The 14,720-nt window shown below is 37.9% G+C and overlaps 2 protein-coding genes across 8 annotated transcripts in view; one reads left to right on the forward strand and one right to left on the reverse strand.

Annotated features, from left to right (window-relative positions):
- Window positions 1–2,607: 2,607 nt before the first annotated feature.
- LOC135947137 (titin-like) overlaps window positions 2,608–14,720 on the forward strand; it is a 67,695-nt gene continuing 55,582 nt past the window's right edge. For 3 of the 7 annotated variants that reach the window (XM_065495746.1, XM_065495749.1, XM_065495753.1), the window contains exon 1: window positions 2,608–2,863. In XM_065495746.1, coding sequence (XP_065351818.1) covers window positions 2,841–2,863 — 23 coding nt within the window. In that variant the 5' untranslated portion in view covers window positions 2,608–2,840. The remainder of the gene's footprint in view (window positions 2,864–14,720) is intronic. The other 4 variants (XM_065495745.1, XM_065495748.1, XM_065495747.1 and 1 more) reach the window with 2 other exon arrangements.
- Window positions 9,918–11,527, reverse strand: LOC135945074 (serine/threonine-protein kinase/endoribonuclease ire-1-like). The gene is made up of 4 exons (XM_065492484.1): window positions 11,117–11,527; window positions 10,867–11,063; window positions 10,600–10,812; window positions 9,918–10,266 (listed from the first exon to the last, which is right to left on the reverse strand). Exons 1-4 carry the CDS (start codon window positions 11,468–11,470, stop codon window positions 9,918–9,920), a joined length of 1,113 nt encoding a protein of 370 aa, XP_065348556.1. The 5' UTR covers window positions 11,471–11,527.

A 14,720-nucleotide genomic window follows, 5' to 3' on the forward strand; every position in this document is an offset into this window, starting at 1 on the left:
ATTTTATATCTTTTCGCTCAACTAAATGGGAACTCCTTGGAAGCCTCCTTTATTTGCTTAATTTTATGCATAATTTGTGGTTTCGGAGTGTGAGCTCAAGAATACCAAGCAAGCTAATTTACTGTAGATATATTTTATGCATGTATACGCTCCACGCCTGCATTCAAAGTTAGCATACAGTGCCTTGATTACCATACTAACTTACCGCGTAATTTATTGTGCTGTTGTGTGCACACAAGAAGGAGCCTAATAGAAAAAGCTTCCCCCATAAGAAATGATTAACTTGTGTGAAAAAAATTTAAATTAAAATTTTAAATTTTTAAATTTGTCTTCTCTCAATGGGGTTTTCAGAATGCTTTTATTTGTTGAGTCATTGTTCATTGTTATTTCTCCTAGAATCAATTATCAAATAAAAATATTATGACAGTGATTCTGAATCTCTCTAACAAAAATCCAAGTACTCGTCCTTCTCACAACCTATTGAGCGTATTTTAAAACATTCATTAAGCTACGCAGAATTTCTTCTAATTTGTTTTCACCTGGGATTATTAAATAAGCCGATATTTTATATCTTTAGCCCTTCTCATTTAATTAAATTTCAAAGCAACTTAACTCTTAGGTTTTAAAAATTCCTTTTTTGAAAGACGAGTTTTGCTTTGTGAGAAATATTAAATTTTTGTATCATGTTTTCCTGAGTGCGTGCGTTAACCGCACTTAAGTGGTTTTCACCGCAAATCCGGGAGCCCTTGCTCCAAAATTAGGGTACAACAACTGTCCGCCGCGTCGCTTTAAACTTGCAAATTCGCTATACACGGCAGAAACCTCCGCAACATTGTGCAAATGTCAAAGGTCAGCGCACCAGTCGATATAGTTGAGAGAGGCAACGAGAAAGAAAGAACGGAAAGAAAAATCCGGGATCAAGTGACTTGTTTCAATGAGCATCGAGAGAATTGTCTTTTCAGATAGTATACATTCTACTTTTTTCTGTATTGGGAAAAATATAGATTTTTAGATGGTTAAAAAACTTGCAGGAAACTTCTCGGTAACATTCCATTGTTCCTCCTGACTAGTTTGTATTCCAAATGACGATTGAAATAGTCTAAAACAAACACAAGCCAAGTCTAGATTTCACAGCTTCATTAAGGTATCAGGTTCTAGCTCTCGATGACATTCCCACAGCAGTTAAATATGTTTGGTGTTAAATTTCGCAACGACTGCGGCTTCAGCGATTCCAAGCCGAGCATCGTTTGCAAAAATCGATCGTCTGAGCTGGCCAAACAAAAATCGAAGCAAATATTGCGAGAAAAGCTGTCGCAGGCGAAAAATTTCCAGCGTCGTGTGTCGTTTTCAGCGCGTTTGGCTCGCTCGGCAAAAAGCGGAGAGCATGAGGCGGTTGTGCCGAGCAAAAATAAAAGGGTTCTTGCGCACATATTCGCCTAAGGCTGCTCGGCTGGGCAGAGAATGAGAAAAGTATGCGGCCTGCCAGCCAGGAGAACGAGATTATTTCTTTCGCGTGTGTGTATGCCGAGGAGAGAAAGAAACAGCGCCTGCATTCCGCCTGTTGACAGTAGTTTCAGCTTTTGTCCGTTTATGAATAGTCTGCAAATTGGTTTAAACGAGACTTTAAATTCCAGTTTGTAGCGTTTTATTTTTTACTTGGTTTTTATTTGCTTAGGAAATCGCATTGATTATGTTTTCTGTTACTATAGCTTATTTTTAAATGAGCACAAAAATTATTTTTATGCAAAATCTGAGCGCCAACGCAGTTTGAAGCTCGATTTTAGCGACTTAACCTATTTTTTTTATTTACTGGTAAAAGCTGATCAATCAATCGTTCTCTCAAGGATTTTTACCGCAGCAGGTACAGTGAAAAAGTAAATTTTTTTGATTTTCCCGCGGTTAATGAACCACAACACCTGCTAAAATATCTTCAGAACCACAGCCCTTTACATGCATCATTTTTGGAATCCCGTCAATTTACTCATGCCACTTTCCAGCACAGTACTTTCAAGGAAATAACATATTGATAGATAGATAGATAATTCTTTTTATTTATCTTAAGTCGGTATTTACAGTGTTGACTCATTAACCCTTCTATACTGCTCTTCTCAAATGAGTCATGGCTTGAATATATATTCACTAAAAATTTTACCAAACACATTTTAAAAAATAAAATGCCAATTTTTTAATTTTCCTGACCATTTTAAACTGTCATTTGCAGCACAGAAATTACAGAAAAATAATTTTACAACTAAGATGTTCTTAAAAATTGTCTAGTGTTAATTTTATTTGAACAAAAACTAATGATTATAAATCAAAATATATTCTTTCAGCCATGGTTTCTTTCTCAATGGCATAATATATGAACAGTTATTAATGTTTAAAAAGTTTATATATTTTCCCATTTATTTTACCTTAAAATTAATTGATTCATCTTAAAATATACAGTTATTATTTTGTCAAACAGACAAAATCTCAAAGTCGGCACAAAGTAGAGGAAAGAAAGGTAGGGGAGGGGGCCGCAGGTGCACCTGTGCTTCCCCTCCAGCCGCGAGGCGGGCGACCGGCGCGGAATCCGGCGCCCGAGTAGTGTGGTTGGTGCTGGCTGGCTGAGCGGAGGCCGTTTTTGTTTCCATCGTGCCTGAGTTCAGGGTCCAGCCGCGAAAATTCTGTGCCTACGCAAGGGGAAGCGGTGGGCCCGTCGGCAGGCCCACTGCTGGACCCCAATCAAGCCGGCTGCCATCACCGGCGATGAGCCTGAAGACGACGGGCGCCGCAGCGAGGCGTCGCTCAGTCGGCGCCACTCGTTCCTGCAGGACCACTTGGCCAGCACTGAAAGCATGTCCGGCAGCTTCCTCTCATTGTGAGTACCAGAATTTTCAAATATAGGATGAATGAGATTTGAGATCTTCATTTCTTAATATCTTAGTAGCATTTAGTAAATTATCGGAATTCAGTATTATATATGAGCGAGAGTGCGTGCCATTGAGACACGATTTGTTTTTGTTGATGTTGCTGTTAATTGGAATCATTTACGTTAGAATAATTAGGTCGTGTTATGCCGTCAATCATTTTCACAATATTCGTGGAAAGTGTTTAATTATTTACTCAATGGAAGTTCGTCCTTGATTTCTAATACCATCTAATAACGTATGTTTTGATTACGTGTAAAAATAAAATGCAATAAAATAAAATAAATAAAGTATAACATCTTAAAGAATTATGCCTATGGCTCAAATTCCATTGCGGGTAAAATTTTAATTTGTACAACATTTTAACATTATGCCGAGAAATTTATATATCTCCAAATTTTGTCAACGGTTAAAAGCTCAGGAAAAAATTTCATATGTAAATGTTCATAAAATATATATTAAGGAAAATAAAATTATTCAGTGTAAATTGATGACACGAATATACAATTTTGAGTGATATAGTTCAGTTAGCGGTGCTGCGCAATTTGTAAATAGCTTCTTATCGATCCAACAAACCAATGCAAAATATTTTAAAGCCATGAAGACATGTGATTTTTTATCTGTCACGTATACTGAAAACGGCAACAATCGTCTAAAATGTGGTCTTTTAAAAAGGCCAGCAGATATAGCAGCTAATTTTTGTGACGGTCGAGGCAATGAAGGCTTTCAAACAATTATTATTACCTATGTACATAAGTACAGATTGAATAAACGTTTCTAAACGTACTACTTGTGTGTTAATCAATGTTTAATATTCTATGATTTATTTTCCAGTCTTAAAATGATTTTTAAATTTGTCATCCTTGTTTCAAAAAATTAAAATGAAAATAATGTGACTAAATCAAACTAATTCATAATATGATTTTTATTCAGTTCTTAAAAAATTTAATTTATTGAGATAAAGTCTTGAAAAGGTTTTCACCGATTATAAAAATTAAGTGGATCGAGATGCGTGATATTTGGCGTGTAAATTTCTCCGCCGGCGCTTCCTTTTCCCTTCACACCGGCGAAGGAAGAGGCGCCGCCACTGCTTTCATAAATTCATTAATATCCGAGGAGACGCGGCCCGGTTGACAAATTCACTAATCTCAAACGCTTTCTAAGAACGCGAAATCACGCGGGTTATGCAAGTACGCGAGACCAGTTTTTAGTGCGCTTATATCAGCGGCGGCGGTCGCGACCTGCGAGCGTGAAGGCTGCTCCTGGCAGAAAAAAGCCCGGCGCGATTTAATACTCGACGGGGGCACTTTGTTGGTCCATTGAGGCGGAAACGACGGAACCTGTGTGGGTGCAAAAAATATTCAGAATAGAAAAATGTATCATCGCCCTGTGGGAAATTCATTAATTAACGCGATGAGAGGTGCCGTGTTCCACTGCTGACGGCAGGAAAAACCTGCAACTGACGCCGCACTGCAATTATATCCTGCACTTTTGCATACCGACGGAGCAAATATAACGCGAGCAAAGCACTTTTCGCGGAAATCGAGGTAGAAATAGTTAAGCGCAGTAAAATGCTTAAAGAAGTGTGCTAGACAATTAAAACTTTGCAATAAAACCCTACTATTGAGTGCAGTTATAAAACTGTTTGTTACGCTAATACGTTTAATTTTCCTGGGATTTTAAATATAGTCTACATAATGCCATCCAATACAAGAATTAATCATATTACACCTATTCGCAATTTCCCTGGAGCTGCAGCAAAAAATGAATTCGTTTTATGTTATTTTTTCTTTATGTTTAAATAAAGTAGAACTGAAATTTCAGTCTGGTTTACCGTAGGGAAATCAAACTAAGCTCACTTTAAATTTTGAAATGGGCTCTAAAATTGATTTCCGTAAAAAGACAAACCTCTACCATTTTCTCTTCTTTGAAAAGAACAAAAAAATAGATCTAGTTCGTCGCAAGCTTCTAAGGCTGCAGTTTCAAAATAGTGGTCCTACTTGTCTACAATCCGCTGTACAAAATTTGTGTTTGATGAAGTGATATGAAATTTAAATAAAAAAATAAAAATATTTGCTCATATTTTGGTACATAAAATACTTAGTTATATTATTTTTCTTGGCTTGTGATTTTCAAACACATCTCACCCATTTTTATTATTTCTTGCATGTAGCTTTCGGAACGATATCTTTGAATTTTAAATTATTACAGTAGAATATATTATAGTATTATTATTTAGTCATTTATAATGTACATAGTTTAGCTTCAGCATTTAAGCGATTTTGCATTAAAAATTGAATGCTAGTTCCCTCAATCAACTATTCAACGGCTCTAAACCCTTGTATTTGAGTTGCTAATTTAACAAAAATTTCTGCAGTTGCAAAATAGATAAATCTAGAACAGACGCAACAGCAGTTTGGGCTAACGATTCAATTCATATATTTCATAAGCAAACATGGGTGAACAGATTTTAATTACAGTTCCGTTAAAGCTTGAAACATGTGTTTAACTTGGTCTTGCTACAATGTTTAACTTTTCTATAGCTTTTCACCGCGGCAATGAACCACCTTATGGAGGCAATAAAACCGAATTTCTCGCTGCATGCTTGGGAGTTGTTTGCTCGCAGCCCTGCGGCTGCAGATGCAAAGGCGAACGAACAAAAGGTCGCGAGCATCTTTCCAAAGGTTTCCCCAAATTAACCAAAAAATCAGCGATGAGGAAATTGTGCGAGCAGTGAAACGAAAACTTTTGGCTTCCCTCCGCCTTATTTTTCCGCGAAAGGACAATATTAACCTTTGCTGCTTGTCAAAGGAAGTTTTTATCTTGTTTGCAATTTATGTTCTGGCTTGACATTTAATTTATCCCATGTTGAACCAACAAAGACTGTCAAAAAATCGAGCAAAAATATCAGGAATCCTCTTGTTCTCCTTGTTGAAGCGGCAGTTCCATCATTAAGTTTTGGTGAAATTGTCCGCTTTGCAGCAGTTAATTTTGTGAACACATGCGTGTATATCTAAAGCTGATATCATTTTAATTAAAAGATAACTCTCCTCTCTGGAGTTTGATAATTTGGCTCTCGACGAAAAACAAAGCATTAATTTCGAGCTGGAAAATTATCTAGCGCGTTTTCACTTTCGGCTTATTACAGAGTTGTTGGCCTTTCGCGTTATTGATGTGGATTGTGCGTGAGCTCATCTAGCCTCGCGTTTTAATTTGATGATCGACCAAGCTGGGCGGACCGAGCCGTAGCTGCGGCCGGCCCTTTTCCTACATAATTTGCCCCGCAGCAGGGTGGGAAGGGAATGCGCCGGCAAAAGTGGTCAGCGCTCTGCTAAATTAGGGTGCTTTTGATTTACACCCGCGCCCTGCGCGCAGAGCGCCTCGAATATGAAATGACTGACCAACTGGATAATGAAGAGGGTGCAAAAAAGGAAAACAAAACGCGGTGCGCACTTGTACGGTTGGCGGGCATTACACTCACGCCAAAGTTTAACAGGCACATTTTCCGGGTTTAACCATAGCGGCCGCTTTTACCTTCAATTCAATGCTATACACACGGAAAGGCAACAATTTTTTTAAAAGGTTTCAGCAACACGCATTTCAGCACAACGTTCTCTTCTTTTCAAATGGAAACACTCGTTATACAGGGGTGGAAAACTAAATGTGTTATCAGTGGTAATGCCGGGTTTGTGTTCACTGCTTTTTTTCGTGCAAAATAGTGCAGAAAAATCAGGGTTTGCACAAATATATCAAGCTAAAAACGAATACACATTGCCACGTTACACTAAAATTATATATACTCGAAAAAAGGAAAGGAATAAGATTCAAGACTAGCTGTCATAAAATTGTTATGGGAGGAAATTTTTAAATGATGAAAGTATCTAGCAGAAGCCCTCTTTATTTTTAGCTTGCTATAGTTTGAAATATTTTGAACCAATAACGGCTACAAATTTTGTGCTTGTGAGCTTTTGATTTCCAGATTCATCAAACTTCAATAATTATTTCAATTTGCCTAAACACGGTAGGAGTGTAGCAAATACATCTTCATAGTTTTGGAGAACTCACTATTTAAAATGTAATTGAATTTTTAGATAAATGAGTACTTTTTGACAATGAATTGATTATTTGAAATATTAAATTAGAAAAAAACGTATTGTGTTTCCCCACCTTTTTTCAACAAAAAAGAAAATGTAGCTCTTTATTTTTTATTTTGAAATAATTTTAGTGCTGTCAATTGAACTGTTTGATTTTATTATGATAAACTCGTTGAACAATCACCATCTCGGTGTCTCAAAATTAACAGTTGACAAAAAGGAAGAGCAAAAAACTATTATTAGATTGGACGAGTGAAAGAAACACAATAGGTGACACAGCCACGTACTAATCAAACGAATCACGTTGGGGACAAGTGTGGAAATGCGAGAAAAGACACGTGTGCTACAAAGAAAATCAAACAATACAGGAAAAGAAGCATTCACGGTTGCTTACTTTTCTCATCGCACAAGTTAGTTTCCCTCGGTGGCCCGGGAGTTGGAAATATACAATATAAGAAAAAAGAGAACATGTACAAAAACAGATAACAAAACACGGCAGCAGCGACGGCTCACAGCTTCTCTCCCACCCTTAGCCCGAAAGATGGAATGAAAAAAGCAGTCGCATTCTAGTTAATTACTTTTCGCGCTTTTCATTCTCCCATGAGCGTCGGCGCGCTGAAAAGTAAGAGTTTGTTGTGTTCGTCTTAACGTCGTTTTCAAAGGCAGCAGCTTTCTGGACGCAATAACTCAGCGCTCGTATATATGCATATGCAAATTCCTCGTGGGAAATGGAGCTGCGTTTGCATTATTCCTTTGCTGCTGCTGCTTTTCTAGTCGCGTCTGCCCTCGCTCTCGGCGTGTTATTTGTGTTTCCGAGCTGCATGACATCGCGAGAGTGGAAATTAGTGATGCGTTCGCTGCTGCTCGCGAATGAGGCAAACGTAACCCGACTCGCTGTCAGCGCAAATTGAGATCAGCAGGCTCATTTGGAATATATATATAGATCTGGAGGGAAAATAAACGCGTCCCTTTTGTTGTTTGCACGGGTTCAAAGCGATCGTCGGCTCAAATTTGCGAAAGGTCATGAGCCACGAGAGAGGAGAATATAATGAGTTATTTTTAAGCTGCTGATAACTAGATTTAGGTTTTTTTTAAACTGAATGATAATTTACAGCCAGAAAACGTTGATATATTTTTGTAGAAATTCTGACCACTTTTTACACTAATAAAAGCAAAAACAATTAGTTTTATATTCTAAAGAAATTGCTTTTCATGGCAAAAATCTCTGGAAAGCCAGGCAATTTATTAAATTGATATATATATATTTTACCACAAAAAGCAAATTATTTGGATCTGCAAATTTCATAATTTTCAGCTGATGTTTTATAAGCATCGACTCAATTAAAAAGCGAAACATAATTTTGTACGGCATTAATTGCTTTCCATAAAGCACCGCACTAATGAGAAAACAAATGGAAAACGAAATTATATAATCCGAACTCCCAAGGGGAATCATATTTCGACTTACATTTTTTCCCCGTTATGAAGAATTTTGTAAATAAAAGTAAATGCGCTCTTTTTTCGAGCGGAACTTCCAACGTCATTACCCAAACGGGGCAAAAAATATTCGACCACTCTCAAAGGCAGGATAGAAAAGAAGAGTGTCTCTTTCATAGCTGTTGCGATGGGTGTTAGAAACATAATAGATCGAGCTTCTTTGCTCCAAACATAGCCAGCGTGTGTGCATTGTAAAACAAAAAAGAGGACCGAGCATGGAAAAAGAGGCGCGCGGCAGTGTGTTTATGTTGTTGCTGCCAGGGCTATTTAACCGCGCGGCAAGAATGAAGTCGGCTTCAAGGACTTGGCCCGCGAGATAAATTAAATAAGAAAAGCAGCGGCCGAGAGAGAAGAGCGAGCCAGTCGAGGAGAAGGATTAAAAGAGACAGGCAAGCTGAGCGGCATCTCTCTCCCTGCATGTTTTTTGGACGGCGCGAGTTTATTACAAAGACGCTCCAATGAATGGACTCGCTCGAGTTGTTTCAACGAAAGTGAATTTGCGGCACTCTCTGCGAAACTTAAACTTTTACGGTCCATATAATTTGCAAGAATGTGCGAAGTTTACATTCAATTGGCCCACGGCTGGGTTTCATTGAGTTTATTTGTCTTTTGAAATTCAACATTCACTCTCAGCTAACAAAGTTGTTTTTGGTAGAAAATTTGCCTTTTGTTTTGAATATACATATGTAAAATAGGAAGAGCTAAACAAACCATGCATAATAACCGTTCCGGCAGCTTTCCTCTTGTAACATTTTTTTAAATTCAATTTGGAAACAAAATCTGACTGACCATATTGAAAGGAGGAAATTTATAATTTAGCATCAACAACAGCAAGTAGAAAATGATGCTTACATTGTCTTGGCAGCATCTCTATTTAAAATTCTGCTTACACAGGAAACATGCAAGGTTTTTCGCATGTTTGAGGATAAATAATAAACAATCCATTTCCAAACTAATAATGTAATATGTTGTGTTTGCAAATTTCATCTCTTCCATCTCGCTATTAGGGAAAATGTAGGGAATTTTAAGCAAAAATTCCAACACTAAAAGGCACTCCAGCGCGTTATGTAAGCCTTGATGGCCAAGCAGGTAGCTGCTGCCAATAATTATTACAAGCTATTTACGCTGAAGGCAGATTTGGACAGAATGGATTCGTGGAAACCAGAGCTGTAGAATTTCGTGCGACGACTAGAATGGCCTTTTTCTCTCTCTCTCGAATCCCTCCGTTTTCCTTGAGATTATATATAAAAGCTATAAACAAAACGAAATAGAGCAACGGTTGTAAAAAAGAAAAAAAACACTAGAAACGACGTAACTATTAAAATGAGATCGCAGATTTGGCCAACTTTTGTTGCCACGGGAATAATGAAGACACGATCATGGTTTTCTTGCAATTTTTCATATTTGAAAACTATTAAGCTCTTATCATATCTTCAATGGGCACCTGAGTCAGGTAGCTACCTTCCACAGGGTAAAAAGCCTGCAGATTTGCCTCGTTTCGGTCCTGGTACATGCAGTGCCAGGTCCATGTGATTAGGCCAGGAAAGAGTCCTGTAAAATAGTCCAGGAAGTGGGCAGGGTTGACTAAAGGGTGACCCAAGCAGTTTTTGATGTAATGAGGCATCGAGTTGTAGTGCTCGCTCTTGTTGCGGATGAGCCGCAGCAAGTCACGGACTGAATCATCATAACGCCGACCTTCTCGCATTTCGTCCAGATAGCCCCTTTGTATCCAGTTGGAACCCAGAACTGAGGAACTCTCCAACCTGGAATAAAAATGAGTGAAATAATAATCAAATCTGTGAATGAAATAATTTATTTATTTTCATAGATGTCCGTGTTTTAGTTTTCACTGCTAAATGCAGCAAAAATATTGAGTGAGAAATTTAGTTGAAAAGTAATTTATCAAGTCTTTCAGTATGCAACAATTAAACGCGCAATAGAAAATTTTTTTAATTTTCTTTTGATTTAGAAAATGAGATGGTCCCTATTATTTTGGAACCGTACACAAAATTGCGGGAGCGTATAACCAAATGTTTTTTAAAATAACTATCTTGATACAAATAAATATGGAAAATCCATACAATAATACTAGGCACCTTTGTTCAGCGGAACTGTTGCGCCTGCTCATTAAGAAATCCTTGCAGCCATCAATAAAACGGAGCACATCTTCAGGCCTATGCAGAAAAATGTGGTTTTCCAACCCTTCAGCCAGGGTGTGTCCTGCCAGCAACGGATGCACCAAACTGGCGAGCATGATGCTATCGCTCTTGCTCAGCGTCGATCTGCAGCTCAAAATTTGGACCAGGAATCTGGAAAATTGCCTGGTGGACGTGGATTTGTATAAAAAGTTAAATTTAACTTACGCAGGATTGTTTAGAGGCACGGTCTCTTGACGCTCTCTCAGCGGTGCGTTAAATATTGACATGGCCATTTGCTGCAAATCACTCCTGAGTTCGTTCAGGTTTTGGCAGACTCTGGCACGGGAAAAGCTGCAGATTTTGAGGCGGTTGTAGTCCTTGCTCATCAGCAGATGGTCTAAAGTAAGATGTCCGTGCTTCAGCTGACGTAAAAACATATTTACGATGTGAAAATTCGAAATCAACACGCTTGTACCTTCATTGTTTTATGCAGGTGTGAAACCACTTGCACAAAGTCCCCCACAAAGGTTTTGAAGTTGTTGCCCTCCAAGGGTTCCAGCTGGTCGAGGCTGCCTCTGCAAAGTTCCAGCACGAGGAAGGTTTCGTCGCCTTCCTTTGTAACCTCAAACAAATGCACCAAATGGGGGTGACACCCGATCAACCGGAAAATTCCAATCTCATTTTCAGGAAGGGAAGAACACTTAGCGGCAACTTTAATACGATCGTGGTCTAAATCGAGGGTGCCGCAAAATATTTGTTGTGCCAAAACACCGGTCAGATTCAGGTCAGTCTCGTTGTGACCTTTCACTTTTCTTGGGAATGCTCGCATGGTGACTTTTGAATAATTTTCTAACGAAATAAAATTTGAATCTGTTATGATTGTTGTAAGGGTAATAAATATCCGACAATTCTCTGTTACGCCCCAATGTAATTCTTATGGAGGGTAACAGGATTTTGGTTCATTGTCAGATCCTAGATTGTTGCAAGTCGGTCAAAATTAAAAGTTAAAATGTAAATTTTTTGAGAAAATGAAATTAATTTTGTTTTTTTCTTACATATCCAACTTATTTTTCCTTTCATAAAAATGATCTAGAAGTTTTTGCTAAAAGAATTAAGGAGAAAAGCATATTTTTTACTTAAAGATTATAATAGTATTGTAAATTATATCTTCCTTAAAAGTGAAAGAATATAAATTAAAATTCTTAGCTCTTTTTTGTTTCTTAAAAATGTTTTTTTAAAACTATCTAACAAGTTGTCTAAATTCAAATAATTTTAGTTTGAAAATAATATTTACGATATTGTATGGGATACGACCGTCTCTGATCTACATCCAGTTCATATTTTTACAATTCTGTCCGTGCAGCAATAATCTTAAATGCATATTGATGATGGAGTGGAACTGCGCTTTGTCATATATTTTCAGCTCATCGCTGGTTGAATAGAAACAAAATCGTGCAGTTTTCACGGTCGATACGTGACGCAAATAGCGTTATAGCAAGCTTTATTCGATACTTTTTTCAGATTAACGTCAGATTGATGGAGAAGACCACTTTGAATTTTAAATTAATCAACATACATATATGTGACTGCAATGCAAATCAAGCCTCGACACGTTTCTGTCACCCACCGGAGTTAATTTTTTTATTGCATTAATATGCGGACGACTTTGACGTGTTCGAGAGCCTTGCTCTCTCACCCTTAGCCACGTGTGGCAGTGCATGTACGCCAACATTCAAAGTTTGTACCCCAGCGCTCTCTGTGACACAGAGAACACGAGAGTTTAGAGTGTGCGACGTGGCTGTAATTGCGGTTTCCGCCGCAATTAGAGCAGACATTTCGCCCTCCGCGATGCTTGCTCGTCGCTAATATCAAACAGAATAACTGTGCATATATGCACATGTGGTGCACGCCAAATTGATTGAAATTTTGTGCATTTAAGCATATATGCAGTTTAGAGTTGGCACAATTGTAGCTTGTATTTGCGAAAATGAAATTAGAATACCACGGTTTTTGTAGGAATGTGAAAAATAGACTGTATCTATTTCTGATAAATATTCAGCATGAATCATAAAATATTTAAAGCATTCTGGTACACATGTAAATAATATCAGTTCTAAGGAACCGAGTACTTTCTTATTATCTTTGTGAAACTATGAATTTAACAGTTTGCAAAAGGTAGATTTTTTATTTTCAGCAATTTTATGCACCTTCCACGTACTATTATAAATTATTTTGTTGGATAAAATATTCCCGTCTTTCATCCGACATCAAATAGAACTCCACATTGCGTCATAGATTTCAATAAAACACAAATTCCCTATAGTGGAGCAGACGCCCGTTACAACAACTATTCCTTTGACCCTTGCACAATGTGCAGGAGAGTATCGGCTGATTGATTGATATACGGTTGCACTTTGCTGTTGCGTCGAACGCGAGCAGGCAACCCTCGATGCTCTCTCGCCTTTGCTACTGCTGCGGGATAATTTTCCCCGAGGCGAGGCTCCATTACGCGCGGCGTCAGCGACGTGCATTAGCATAATTGTGTGCTGCTCTGGATCAAGGACGTTGTTTGTTGTGTTTCGAGGCTGTGTTCCAGCGCAAGAAGAGCAGCAGACGGGCAAATCTGACTACACGTTACGTGATTACTGCTCGTACACGTATATTATACATATGCGAGACGAGCTTCGTACGCTGCGGCTTGATGGGTCGGCGATGATGATGATGACGAGCGAGAGGGCAAAGTCTCACTATACTCGCCGCCGAGAGGGCCGTGAAGAGCAGTTTGTTGTTTAAAAAGGCATTGCTAAACTAAAATTTCTGACAGGAAATTTTAAAAATAAACAGAAACTGAGATTTAACTGAAAATATTTCAGACTGAGGATTTGCTGACATTTTGCCCAAATATTTTATTTTGAACTGGAAAAGTTATCTATGTTGCGTATACTAAGACACACAACATTTCTTTTCATATTTATCATCTATACAAAATTTCACGTGGATGAAAGATGAAAACCAATAATGGTATCCATTCAAATATTTAATTTTTAGTATCAAACTAATATTAAGAGGAATGTGAGGTTTTGCTGCTGCTGATTGTGAGTTGAGATAAAACGTTTTGCTCTTATATTATCCATCTTCTTTGATTTTGTGTAATTCTTCGAGAGTATGTTCGTCCAATTTAACTCAACGATTAGATTTAAACTTTTCTAGAAGTGTGTGTTCAGGAGTCTTTTAAGGGTAATTGTCAATTTTACCGACTTTATTTCTCCATCCTGAATTTTACATATGTTGTTAGAGGTGTTTCATAGTGTGTAACCTGAAATTTTGAGCTAAAAATTCGGGGGCTTTTTTGGGAAATCACGATTTTCGAAAACAGAAAATTTCAGATAGTATATCCGAAATATCAAGGTATCTTCGGTCCAGATTGGAATTTCGATGTGGTTTTTTCACCTTCACACGTAACTTTTTGAGTAGAACAAATTTTCCATTGGCCAAAAATTTGTAGGTCAAAGGTCAAGGTCACAAATTCGCGTGCAAAATGTTCAATTAAAAATTTCGCAAAATAAGCCCCCTCGGATTTTTTTCATGAAAACGTAAAAAATGTAGCCCTGAATTTGTAGAATCGAATGGTGAAGAGAAATCGATGGAGACTCTGATAGATCGCGAGATATTTTGAATTTAATGATTCGTGTCGCGCGTCCGGCACGACGACAATATCATCCGGCGATTTTACTTTCGTAATTTACGTCGGAATTTGATATGTAACCCACATGTTATGCATATGATTACCTAGAAAAATAAACGAGCTTTCCAGTGGTGTGCTTACATTTTGTATTGGTTTCAAACTTCTCAAGAAATAGCGGCGCGCGAAAAGAAAATATAAATTTTTCAAATATTGACATTTTTACAAATCTCAAATCTCGGGTTCTAACCATCAGAATTGCAAAAACTACCCACCGTTGGACTCGTATCGACCTTCCCTGACCAGCTGAAAGGTTTAGGGGTGTTTACCCTCCACCCCTAACTGTAAGATGCTACATTTTTTGTTTTTTTTCTTGGGGGTTGAAGCTCAGCAACTT

The sequence above is a fragment of the Cloeon dipterum genome, chromosome X, assembly GCF_949628265.1.
Source record: "Cloeon dipterum chromosome X, ieCloDipt1.1, whole genome shotgun sequence".
Lineage (NCBI taxonomy): Eukaryota > Metazoa > Arthropoda > Insecta > Ephemeroptera > Baetidae > Cloeon > Cloeon dipterum.